Source organism: Zootermopsis nevadensis, unplaced genomic scaffold (assembly GCF_977971745.1).
Source record: "Zootermopsis nevadensis isolate Lab colony 2312 unplaced genomic scaffold, Znev_1.0 Znev_ptg000009l, whole genome shotgun sequence".
Lineage (NCBI taxonomy): Eukaryota > Metazoa > Arthropoda > Insecta > Blattodea > Termopsidae > Zootermopsis > Zootermopsis nevadensis.
In genome coordinates, this window is record NW_028259141.1 from 3,879,174 (window position 1) to 3,892,710 (window position 13,537).

The following is a 13,537-nucleotide window of genomic DNA, read 5'->3' on the forward strand; positions in this document are numbered from 1 at the left end:
GATCGGGCACACGGAGGACGGACAAGATCTACTAAACGGAATTGGAAAGCGACACAATCACTTCGCAGCAAAACACTTCACTTTTATTGCCGTTCTGTGTACTTTTCTGCGATCTACATTAAACAATATGAAAAAAGAATACTTAAGTTCAAATGTTTACACATAGTTAAAACATTTTAGATGAAATGGTAGGAAATATTAAATTCTAATTTATTTGTAAAAACGAATATATTTAAAATAAATGGCGTGATAATAAATAGGGATAATTATAATCGAACAGAACATTTTTCGGTTGGTATCGATTTATAAGAAGTTGTCGCTGCCACGATGTGCAAAATGGGGTTGGTTGCCACGATATTTAGTGTGCCGCGAGTGTAGAAAGTTGCACAACATGGCAGAGGTACTCAAAAGAAGATTTCATTAATGTCACTGAAATAGTCATTAAAGAGATTATGCAGGTAAAAAATCATTTATTATATACATCACATAAATGTGGCTGCTATCTACCATGTATAAGAAGATGTTTCTTCAAATTACTCTGTTGATTGAATGATCTGTTACATACATCACAGAAAAATGGCCTTTCTCCACTGTGTGTACGCTGATGTGTCTTCAGATTACACTTTTGATTGAATGACTTGTTACACACATCACAGGAATATTGCCGTTCTCCACTGTGGATGCGTAGATGTTTCTTCAGAAGACACTTTAGATTGAATGACTTATTACACACATCACAGGAATATGGCCTTTCTCCACTGTGCGTACGCTGATGTGTCTTCAGACTACTCTGCTGAGTGAATGATTTGTTACATACATCACAGGAATATGGCCGCTCCCCACTGTGGATGCGTAGATGTTTCTTCAGATTACCCTGATCAATGAATGATTTGTTACATTCATCACAGGGAAATGGCCTTTCTCCACTGTGGATGCGTAGATGTTTCTTCAGATTACCCTGATCAATGAATGATTTGTTACATACATCACAGGGAAATGGCCTTTCTCCACTGTGCGTACGCTGATGTGTCTTCAGATTACACTTTAGTTTGAATGACTTGTTACACACATCACAGGAATATTGCCGTTCTCCACTGTGTGTACGCTGATGTGTCTTCAGACTACTCTGATGAGTGAATGATTTGTTACATACTTCACAGGGAAATGGCCTTTCTCCACTGTGCGTACGCTGATGTGTCTTCAGATTACACTTTAGTTTGAATGACTTGTTACACACATCACAGGAATATTGCCGTTCTCCGCTGTGTGTACGCTGATGTGTCTTCAGATTACTCTGCTGAGTGAATGATTTGTTACATACATCACAGGGAAATGGCCTTTCTCCACTGTGCGTACGCTGATGTATCTTCAGACTACACTTTTGATTGAATGACTTATTACACACATCACAGGAATACGGTCGCTCACCATCATGTAACAAGTTCTGTTCATTCGGAGGACTCTAGCAAACAAATAGAAAGAAATAATATTAGGGTAAATCTTATTAGGAAGAAGAATGAAACTGAAAACAAGACATAAGCAAGCCCAATAAATATTGCTTTAATAAAGTTATGTTCTTTTCAGAACAGATTTATTTTCTCAGTGAGATAGCATTATATTTCCTATTCCATTTAGTTCCTAGCTACCTGTGACAAATAGGTTAATTCACTTGCCAAGACCGTAATTTTATACATAGCAAACAAACTCTTGACTGACAGCATGCAGCAATGCAAAAGAGTTACATATTCAAACCACATATTCACATTCCATAACACAATGTCCGAGTTCAAGATTGCTTCACCCAACCAGATTCACTGTTAGAAAACCCGAATCAAATTTCTTAGCCTGATGGGGAGAGAAAAAAGAGAAAATAACCAATCTATTTTTTGGTATCTAAAGAATCAAAAAGCAGAGATACACTGATGTAGTTAAAATGGTGACATATAATTCTACGCATTATAATGAATCTTCTGATAAAAATCTTTCAAACAATATGTTAATCATTAACTGGGTTCAATCTACATTACAGATATGAGTGAAAGGAGAATCTAAAATAATTAAACCTCAAGTTCATTCACATTCAACTAAATCAACAATGATTTTCTATTACTACTTGCATCATCTACTTATTATCCTTTTGTAATCCTTGCATCTCTTTATCCTAAGAACAGAATCTCATAAACACTGAACAGGTCAGATTGGAAAACAAAAGAAAATGCAACCATTCTGGCACATTCACAGCAATTTGGCCTCTGAGAATGCTGCTAGTGACATCTAGATGTTTGGGGCAAGAGACCTTAGCTTGAGTAGGGTGCCTGGCCTCTGTTTGAATGGGTGATGATGTCAATATGAAGAATGACAACTTAAGATTTGCTCAGTGTCATTGCGTAGCTATCTGGTGATTCTCCACCACTACAACAAAGTCACTTTCACAAGCAAAAGCACACGTAGGCATTAAGGTAAACTACCAAATGCTGCCAATATGACACTGAACAAAACTGAAATGTTTCTTCAAATAGAAAAATTCCCTAACATAAAATATCTTGAAAATACAATTAGCTGTTTGTTCTCAAGTTCTTACATATGGATAGAGGAATAGGTACAGTGAAGATAACAGGTACATTTCTGTAGCCTTCAGTTTCAAATGTGCTTAAAAATAAATCAGAGAAAAGTCTATATTATGCGGGCCCCTAGTAACTACGTCACAGAATGTCTTCTGGCTGTGGATTAAAGAGAAGACCTCATGATGTAGGCGTAACTATTTCATTCTAAATACATCCATGGGATTATTTGGGATTATCACTCAAGAATTATATGCAATCACACAACCCTGATCAGACATTCCACATCTTTCAGGTACTGGAGAAAAATCAGGAGTACAATGGAAGACATGTCAGCTATTTATAGCCTTCAGGAAATCCTATGATTCAGTTAGGAGGGAAGTATTATGCAAGTATAAGGTTCACTTCATCATCTACTGCCCCAATAATAAATTACATATCAGACCATAATATCCACGAGCTTATGAATAATACAATATACTGTAATATTTTGTATTAATATAATATTGCTGTAGCAGGTAACTTCCCTTTTAAAAAAGACAAAAATATCAAAATATATGTTTAACTCATTTTTGTATATTTTTCAAAGTATCAATGAAGGCAGCTTTCTAAATAAATATAATAATGTAGGCAAAATAAAGAATGATTGGGTTTCGCAAGGATTAAAAATATCTTGTAAATGTAAGAGGAGTCATACCTACAGCAGGAACTGTTAACACCTAAAAACAACAGCATTCTATATTAAGCATTGTAAAATCCTGAATGATCTCATAACATAGGCTAAAAAGCAGTTTTACAGTAGACTAATAACAAATTCTGGTAATAAAATAAAAATGGAGACAGGAAAGATACATTTATCTGAACTGTTAACTACTTCTTTGGAAGTATGTGAGGTGAGGTTAGGTTATGTCATCATATGCACACTGGTCCCAGAAAAATCTAGCTACAGGAAATGTGTGTCCACTGAAGACGCAGCCTTCAAACTAACAGACAACCAAAAAAATGACGGTCAGAGGAATTTACTGTGATTTAGCAAAAGCCTCTGACTGTGTAATCATTAAATTTTGTTAACTAAATTACATTTTCATGGCATTCAAGGAATAGTTGCAAAATGGCTCATATCCTATTTAAGAGAGAGAATACAAAAGGTTTGAGCAAAATCACACAAAAAAAATATCAATTTCTTAAAATTGGGGAACACTTTTTAAACTTGAACAGAACCTCCAATTGTAAGGTGCCATACGAGTTTCTACAGTGACAAACCCTGAATACCTGTTTGCTCATCTTTTTCCAGAGAGGCAGTTTTATGGCCAAAAATGGATATATAAACAGCTCCACATTTATGGAGCAAGCATGGGAAACATCATGATACTAACATGCACATGTGCCTTGTAATAATCAGAAGCACATGGCTGTACACCGACAAATAACAAAGATCTGTAAAACTTTAATCATTATTTCTGACATTGCAAATAAATAAATAATTATAATTTCCAGCCAGATTGTGGCAGTGCATCACACAGGTAAATTGCAGCAAATATGCCCTATAAATGACAGCTGAATCAATATCTTGTATTTTCCTGGTGCTGAAGTTTTTCATCATGCAAGCGTTAGTCAAACGACTTTCACATTTCTCATAAGAACATGTAGATATGAATTTCATATACAGGTTTTGTAATGTATGGTTGAGTCAATGTACTGGGATATTAGCAGCACTTCTGACAACTGAAGCATGTTTTATGATGTACACAGAAATTTACCTGAATATGAGAAGCAACAGCAAGACAGGGAAAGCAATGCATTCAGTGTGGTTCAGAAAACCAGAACACAAGCAAATGCAAGATTATCAGAGACCGATAGCATGTGTTGACATACATGGAGGACTTTCCATAGTGATGGTCTTTATCTATATATATATATACAGTAAAACTACAAACAGTGTCATGGTCTGTTAAAGGTACAAAGTCAGTAACTGATTACATATTAGATAATAAGAAAACAGGAACATTAATTAAAGATGTTCAGATGATTGGAGGATATGACACGTTACTTGAGATTTGAGTTTCTCAAACACCTAGTATGAAGATGGTCGTCTTCCACATAATCTGACAGAACTTTCCTGACGTTTGATGTGCTTGCTGCCTCTGTCATCGGGGCAATGACTCAACACCCTGATGATGTTATATTATTCTAGTTTACAATATAACAGTGTGATTGTATGAATGACAGTTTTATGCTCACCAATATCACAATAAATGACTGATGTATCACATACTTGACAAAAATTCATATCCTTTATAAAAACAATAAATCTTAACCTTTTTAATTATTTACTGTTTTTGCATTTCATCACAGGAACATTTAATTGTAATGAATATTATTTGATGTCCACAAACAAAATAATATTTTTTGAGATGTTATTATACAAAGAAAACAACAGAATTTGTAGGGACAATTAGATATAACTAACTAGATGGCTTTCGGAACCCGAAGATTCATCACCGAATTAACCAAAGCCCTCCACCAGTCCCTGTCCTGGGCCAACAAAATCCAGTCTCCTTCAACTCATATCTCCCATAGATCCCACTTGAGATCATTCTCCCATCTATGTCTAGGTCTCCCCAGCGGTCTCATCCCCCAGGATTCCCGAACAATACCCGGTGAACATACCCTGCCCCATCCATGTGTGCCACACGCCCCACCTATCTCACGCCCCTTGACTTAATCACTCTGATAATACTGGGGGAGGAGTTCAAATTTTTAAGCTCATTTTTATGCAATTTTCTCCAGGCCCCATCGTCTTCTCTCCTAGGCCCAAATATCCTCCTCAACACCGTATTCTCAAACACCTGCAATCTATGCTCCTCCCTCAGAGTGAGAGACCATGTTTCACATCCACACAAAACAAATACATATAAAAATCACTTGCCAGCGACACGGTAACAAGTTTAATTAAAAATTGCTTATATCGGAAGATTCAGGAGGATCTGAGGGACGTATATCTGTTCAGCATTCAGTAATAACCCTAATTATGAATCATGTGAAGGAACAACTTTCAGATAGTAATCCAGAGATTTAGCTTATCTTTTCCTTTTAGTAATGAGTAACGTGCACTTAAACCTAAGTGTGTCGTTTACTGGAGAAGACCTCATTTGATTCAAACTGCCGCTAATCTAAAATTGTCAGTAAATCACAATGAATTATCCAAAGATAGGAATACTGACAATGCATTTTACATTTGATAGTGTCTAACAATTTATGTAGCATCCCCCCCCTAAATACCTACCATTAAATCAGGTGTCTTACATTGATGCAGTCTCAATGTCAAGGCAATATAATACTTCAGAAAATTAACTATGTCCAACATAGTCATATAACAAATCAAATAATATTACAATTTTAGAGGGTCATCAATTATCCTGTTAATGGAAATGGCAGTTCTATGCCACTGTAGTGATACACGCTTCAAAAAAGTTAAAAAAAGAAAGAAAGAAAGAAAGGGGAATAAAAGGCACCACGAGAAAACCTTCAAACATTCATAGATCCACAAAAATGTGCATTGAATTCAATGGGAATTAATGCCATCAAAACAAGGCGTACTGGAAAGTGTGGACAAATTATCAAAGGCTTGTGTGGTTACATCTGTCTAAAACATTTCTTGTATTTCTCAATATTTAATATCACATGTCTTAAAATAAAGCTAACACAAAACAGAAGGGATATTCCACAAACAGTAGGCAACAAATACAATTCCCTTCAACTAGTTTGTAACGGACACTTCAAGATCTATTCAACAGAGCGGAATTGCTTATGAGGACAGACAAATGGAGATGCAACGTGCCTAACGATGCTCACACAACTCACCTCATCCTCTGCCTTTATTACTGGAAATGTTATCATGACAGGACCCTCCTCCACTTTCACACCTCCGTCATCCTCAACTTTGATATCGATGACTTGATTGTCATCATAAGAAGCCTCAAAACTCGTTTCACCATAAGAATCAGGTACAACTTTCTGTAAATTCATGGAGTCCTGTAAAATAACCATACTCATTATGAGTCTTGACTTTGCGCTCTCACTGCATGAAATGGAATAATTATCAATACAATTGTACTGAATCAAACTAATAGCAGCTGCGGAACATCTTTAATGGAGCCTGACGATGGTGCATTTTATTTACTATTGCTGTATTTCTTTACATGATCCATCACTTGATATTTTAAAACAAGATCACTACGTTCTGGGAACTAGATTTGCTCTGGTCCCATACAAGGAACTAATCGCAAAGGATTAATACGACTCTTCTATGGAAAATCAGAAAAGGTATTTTCACCTACAGACAAGAGCAGATCCAGCTCTCAAAATATAGCGAATCTGTTTCAGAATATCAAACTATGGACAAAGTCCAGAAAAACACCAACATGCAATCATAGTAGCTGTTTCATAAAGATTTTCTTCCTTATAACTATCAAAACCATTACCATGAAAAGGATTTTTCTAATACAAATATCACTTCAATAGTATTGTCTCCATGTAATATGAAATCAAAGACATCCACATCAGTTTACCTGGCATGTTCATGTCAAAGCAGTAACAATGGCTCAATTGATTAACGCTTGGTTTATGTAATGAGACAGTAAAGCACATATTAAAAGGTCACAAAAAATTTTGTTACGGGGTTTATTCGATAGTTACATGTACACACCATGAATAAAGTGCACACAATAATGAAATTACATTTTGTATGTTCTGGACAGAAATACTGAGCAGAGTATCACATTAACGCTCCTCCCTCCCGGCCAACTTTATATATGAAGTCAAGTTAACCTCTTAAATATTTGGGTCTACAGAAACAAAGTCAAAAACAAAGCACAAAATGTTATGATACAATCTGCTTCTTCATTGAATGTCTCCATGGCTGCAAATTTATCTCCTGATCAAAGTTTAATATTACATACTCAATGTTAGCTTCCCATATGGAGAGAGTTAATGATGCTTAACAGAAATGACAACACTGTTCTAATATATCAGTGCAATTTGTATCAAGACACAAAAGAAATAAATTATAACCTTAAAACATTCATAATTCCTGTGAATTGTATAAGAGATTCAACAACAGGCAATATTTTGAATATGAACAAATTATGCAAGATTAATGGGCCACATCTGTCTAAATTATTTCTCAGTTTGGTCAATGTTTAATTTCACGTTTTAAAACTGATGCAACAGAAGTTTAAAATGGTATTTCATAAACACTGAGCAACAAAATTCAGTCCTCTGGCACCATTTTGCAAAGGACACTTCAAAATCCATTCACCAGAGTGGAAATGCTTCATGTGGAGATGGACAAGAAAAACACAATAGGTAATCCTACAGATTTCTTAAAAGTTAATTGTAATGTACAACTCACCGTATGTTCAGACTTTATCAATGGAAGTTTTGCTATACAATCCTCCTCTTCTTGTGTATCAGCAAAATCCTCAATTTTTATATTCATGATCTGCGAAAGACGTTACACATCTCATTCTATGAACCAGGTACAACTTTCAGTAAAATTAAGTTATGCGAAACCTCCATACCTGATGCTGATCATGACCACGTTTTGTCCACTTACAATTTCCATGTAAAATGTAATCATAACGCAATAAGACATGCTTGCAAAATAAAGGGCTAGCGCAAGGATCGATAACCTTTCTTGGCTGATAGGTAACTTGGAGGAGCTGACAATTATAGCGAGTATTAAAAAAGAGCATCTATATATATCCGGACTGAAAGAATTAGACTACAATTGTGGTAATGCATGTGCTGTACGAACAGCCTCAAGAACAACTGAACAAATTAAACATGTAAAATGCAATGTTTCATTTCTTTACTGAACTAAGTCTGCTGAACAAACTAGTTCTCAGGCAGTCAAGAAATTAGCCGCATATACGGAACCCAGAGGCTTACAGAGTGAGTTCAAAGAGCGTGCCACTGGTTGCTATCCTTAGCCACAAGGATCCAGTCCTTGTGATTATATCCTACTTCTTAAACAACTATTTTAATATTATCCTCCCATCTATATCTTCATCAACCAAGGGGTATTATCTATTCTAGTTATCTAACTGAATTCTTGTATTCATTTTTAATGTTTACATTCCCCACACATCCTCCTTGATTTGATAACCATGAATTAATATTTGATGTAGACAAATGATTAAGAAACTCCACATTAAGCGTCTTCTCCAGTCCCCATTATTTCCTTCAGTGTTCCAAATATTGTGCTCTGTACCCAACTGTCAAAAAGCATCAACGAATGTTCTTCCCTTAACCCTTCACAGCTGAAGTCGTTTAAATATCATTAAATAATTCAGTCAATACCTGCCTCAAAGGAAACACCACACACTGCAATTACAAGATCAATTAACTAACACATACTGGAAGCCATCTCTAGTAAGTATGACTGTACATCAAACATGTCGTCATCCTACAGAGCACAAAACAGTGACAATTACCCGTTCAATCAAGTAACAAAAATATCCATCATAAAATTAAGAATGAAAGTAAGAAATTAAATTCCACTTGGCAAACCAAAAACAAAAAATACAAATATAAAATGAAACAAATTTAACAACAGTAAACACAAAACATCAACATAAAAACAACATAATAGCACACATAAACAAACAAAGGACATAAGGAGAAATGGAGCACATTTGTATACACATGCAAACAAACATCGCATATAACAAAATTAAAAAAAAAATGCTGATAAAAATAGCTTTCCAAACCACTCATATCTTTAAAAAAAACACCAAATACCTAAATCACAAAAAAAATTGATGATGGAGGTGAAAATAAACTAAACTGCACACTAATTATATAGCACAAAGAGATCACACACTTCAAGAGATGTTTGAAGAACATGTATGTTCAATATTGAACAATAGAGATCATCAGGTAATGCACATCATATCCATAATACGGGAGAATCCTATGGCCCCAAGGAAGATTCTTGGAAATAATAAAAACAGTCAGTAAAGAAAGATGTTTAAACTATTATAGAAACAGCACATATACTGTACCCAAAACCAAACCAACAGCTGAACGATATCCATACAGTCATAACCTGATCTTTGACGCACTATACAAGCAATATTACCAACAGCACACATCCTCCCCCCTTACAAGAGGAGTTTGAAAAGTAATGCGACTACTCGCATTATCCACAATTTGTGGATTCCTGAGGCTTTGGCAGTTTCATTGCCAAAGCTATACATTTTTTGTTGCGTCCCACCAACTTCTCAAACACGTGCAGTAGGCCATTTCCAGACATCTTGAGTAGGGCAGCAGCAGTAGCTTCTTTATATTCAGTGTCATGTTTAAGCACTGGAAATGCCCAAAAATCACATGGAGCAAGGTCTGAACTGTGGGGAGGGTTTTCTACAGGTGGTCCATCGATGTCTTGTAGCGCCTCCGTCGCGACATGCAGGGCTGTGGAGTCAGTATTAAAACCTCCGTCTCTGGCTCTTTCAAAGAAGCTCAATATATATTAATAATGGAAAACCTACTAAAATAGTAAATGGTACCAGAAGAGATTTCATCACCACCACGTGGATCATCAGGCTAATTTTTAGACTTATAACATATACTTAAATTCACATACAATGGTTATTGCAGAAGTCAGTTGATTTGTAGACAGTATGCATTCTTAATCTTTATCTTACTAGCGTTCCTTGTCTGGGACGTAAATTGTGTACTCAGCCCTACGAACGGTCCTTGTGCGGAATGTGAATACTTGCATCATTGTAAGAAGACTTGGCTATGTCTTTTGGCCTATTTTAGAGGCTGCAAACATTGATTCACTTTAACTAGGGATTTGACAAGTTCAGCCTGAGCTGTCAACCCGGGAAGTATAATCATAAACAGCAATAAACATTGTTATTGTCAAGTGGTTTTCTGCTTCGTTATCAGACCCCCTATTCAAAGCTACTTACATTCCTCGGCATGATGGATGAAAAGAATGTGTATCCACTAAATTAGAGGGAAGTTATATTATTCTTTCTTCATGTGGTGGAAAGAAAATCACACACAGAGAATTTTCGACTTGCCCTAGTGAGAAATATGCTAGTACATGCTGGACAACAGCCACGTGTACACAGACCACCAGGTAGGCCAGCAAATGTTGCCAATCAAGTCACCAGACTGGACACTACTGGCAATAAGCACTGGCCTGTTCTATCGAATCGCCTGCGTAAGTGTGAAGTGTCAGAAATGTGAGGTGGGTTTATGTGTGGACAAAAACTGCTTCTTGGAATATCACACCAAGACGCAGCTGTAAAAGTATTCAAGTGTATTAAAGGTTAATGTGACAGAGCCAAAGTTACAAAGCATTATTCCCACACCATGTGCCTCAATGCATCATTGAATCTCAGCAAGCGCGAGGCCACTGGCGGCTCACACGGTAGCGAAAGTGTTCTTAAGAGTTCATAAGGAGGTAGGAGTCGGCACATTTTTACCGACTCCGCAGCACTGGCCACATGTGCAATATGTGGTCGTATATTGTCTTGAAGCAGACACCACCTTTTCTTCAAGAACTCTGATCACTCCTTTCTGAATTGCATTCCCCAAATAAGTTTCAAGTATATATTCATAGTAAACACCATTCAAAGTTAGCTTCTGAGGTAGCCAGTGATGAAGAATAGTGCCTTTTGGGTCAAAATATAATATCAGCACCACTTTTCCACATGATGGTGCTTGGTCTCCCTCTTCGAGCGCCGTCAACCACCCTTTTGTTTCCATTTTTAAAATATTTCAAAAACTGAAACATTGTAGCTTGGCTCATTGTTTCTGTTCCATACATATTCTGTAACACCTTTAACGCCTCTTCATCGCTTTTTCTGAGCTTCACACAATATTCTCTTGCACATCTCTGCCTTCAAACATGAAATGCCGTTCTGTTCCACCAATGCAAAATAGGATTTTCGTACCAGAACTTTTACAGACACACACACCTTGGAAAATGATTATATATGTATTAATAGCTAAACACATTTGAGAAAACAAAACAGAATATGTGCGATCTCGATCAAGGCCACTAAAGATAAGTAGTGTTGCCAATCTCATTACTCTTCAAACTCCCCTTGTACATAGAACATATAGCATGACATTATACCATGATACACAGTGCAGTACACTCCTCCACAACAGACGACATATGAAAGCCACAAGACCTGCTGTAAGTGTTAATGCACCACATCAGTCTTAAATAGATTTAAATATATACACAAATATACGAAATGTTATTTATTACACATATCATTGCAGATCTTAAATACTCCACAGACATCCAATATCAGAGAAGATCGTATCAACAGAGAACACAGCCAAAAGCAAGATACCAAAATGCAGTAAACATATCTACATAGGAGGAACTGCGCCAACCCAACTTCATACGAGCATCCAGACTTAACAAGAAAACACAACAAAGCCACTGACGTTTGGAGTTCAATCGACACTAACAGTAACAGAAATGTAATATGAATATGGAAATGGAAATATATTTTTCACTTATACTAACTCTTGCATGTAACCTTCTTAACTATTTTAACAGGTGACTGTGGCATTGTAGTAAATCAGTGTTTATAGGGACATATACGAGGGTCGCTCATTAAATAATGCCCCACATTTTTTTTCTCAGCCAATAATGAAGATAGAAAAGTGTACTTTTACATGCTTGAGATTTGATGTTTCCCGCATTCGTGTACGGAGTTTTAAATGATTCCAACAGGTGCAGAGCTCTAGTGAACTGTTAAAATGGCGTCTGTGAACGACTCTCGTTACAAGCAACGAGCTGTAATTGAATTCTTTGTTGCTGAAAAATAAACTGCGGTGAACATTCATAAACGTTTGTGTGCTGTGTATGGAAGCTGTGCAGTCGATAGGAGCACCGTTGGTCGCTGGGCTAAGAGAGTAAAAGCTTCAGGAAGTGAAGAAACCAAGCTCCATGATCTGCCGCGCTCTGGACGTCCTGTCACAGCCACCACTCCAGACATGTTGAACAGCGCGGATGCCATTATTCGTGAGGATCGGCGCATCACAACTCGACAATTGGCCCAACAGTTTTCATTCAGCATTGGAAGTGTGATTGCAATTATCCGGGCTCTCCGATATTCGAAGGTGTGCGCAAGATGGGTTCCACGAAGTCTCACAGCAGACCACAGGATTCAAAGGAAAACAATTTCTTCTGAATTGTTGGAGCGTTTTGATGCTGAGGGAGAGGTCTTTCTGTCCCGGATCATTACAGGAGACGAAACCTGGATACACCACTTTCAGCCGGAGACAAAAAGGCGGTAAATGGAGAGGAATCATCTTCAATCACTGCGAAAGAAGAAATTCACGACAACTCCCTCTGCCGGAAAAGTCATGATGACTGTCTTTTGGGACAGTGATGGGGTCATTCTTGTACATGTGATGCCAAGAGGTGCGAGACGCATACATTGGGACCCTGAAACCCTCAAGAAGCGTTTCCGACGAGTTCGACCTCACAAGCATCCAGCAGAAATTTTGCTCCTGCACGACAATGCACGCTCTCACACAAGTCTGAGAACCCGGGAAGAAATCTCCAAATTGGGTTGGATGGTGCTGCCCCATCCACCCTCCGACTTCCATCTCTTTGGAATACTTAAAGATGCTATCCGCGGAACAAGGTTTGAAGATGATGAGAGCGTGATTCAAGCAGTGAGGACATGGCTATGTGCACAGGACAAGAGCTGGTACCGGCAACGCATGCATGCACTTGTTCCACGCTGGCGTAAAACTGTACAAGTTGATGTGGACTATGTGGAAAAATAGTATGTGTAAAGGAAACATTGATTTATATTGTCACTAAATTTCAGCCATCTCGAATAAATATATTCTGAGAAAAAAAATGTGCGGCATTATTTAATGAGCGACCCTCGTATTATAACCCAATAACACAATTATGGCAAATA

The 13,537-nt window shown here is 37.2% G+C and overlaps 1 protein-coding gene across 6 annotated transcripts in view; it reads right to left on the reverse strand.

Annotated features, from left to right (window-relative positions):
- Positions 1-13,537, reverse strand: part of LOC147874388 (uncharacterized) — a 117,301-nt gene that overhangs the window by 95,324 nt on the left and 8,440 nt on the right. For 5 of the 6 annotated variants that reach the window (XM_087345505.1, XM_087345504.1, XM_087345503.1 and 2 more), the window contains 3 exons: positions 7,975-8,064; positions 6,426-6,596; positions 451-1,462 (listed from right to left, as the gene is read on the reverse strand). In XM_087345505.1, coding sequence (XP_087201631.1) covers positions 500-1,462; positions 6,426-6,596; positions 7,975-8,064 — 1,224 coding nt within the window. In that variant the 3' untranslated portion in view covers positions 451-499. Of the gene's footprint in view, positions 1-450; positions 1,463-6,425; positions 6,597-7,974; positions 8,065-13,537 lie in introns of those variants that run through there. The other variant, XM_087345508.1, reaches the window with a different exon arrangement.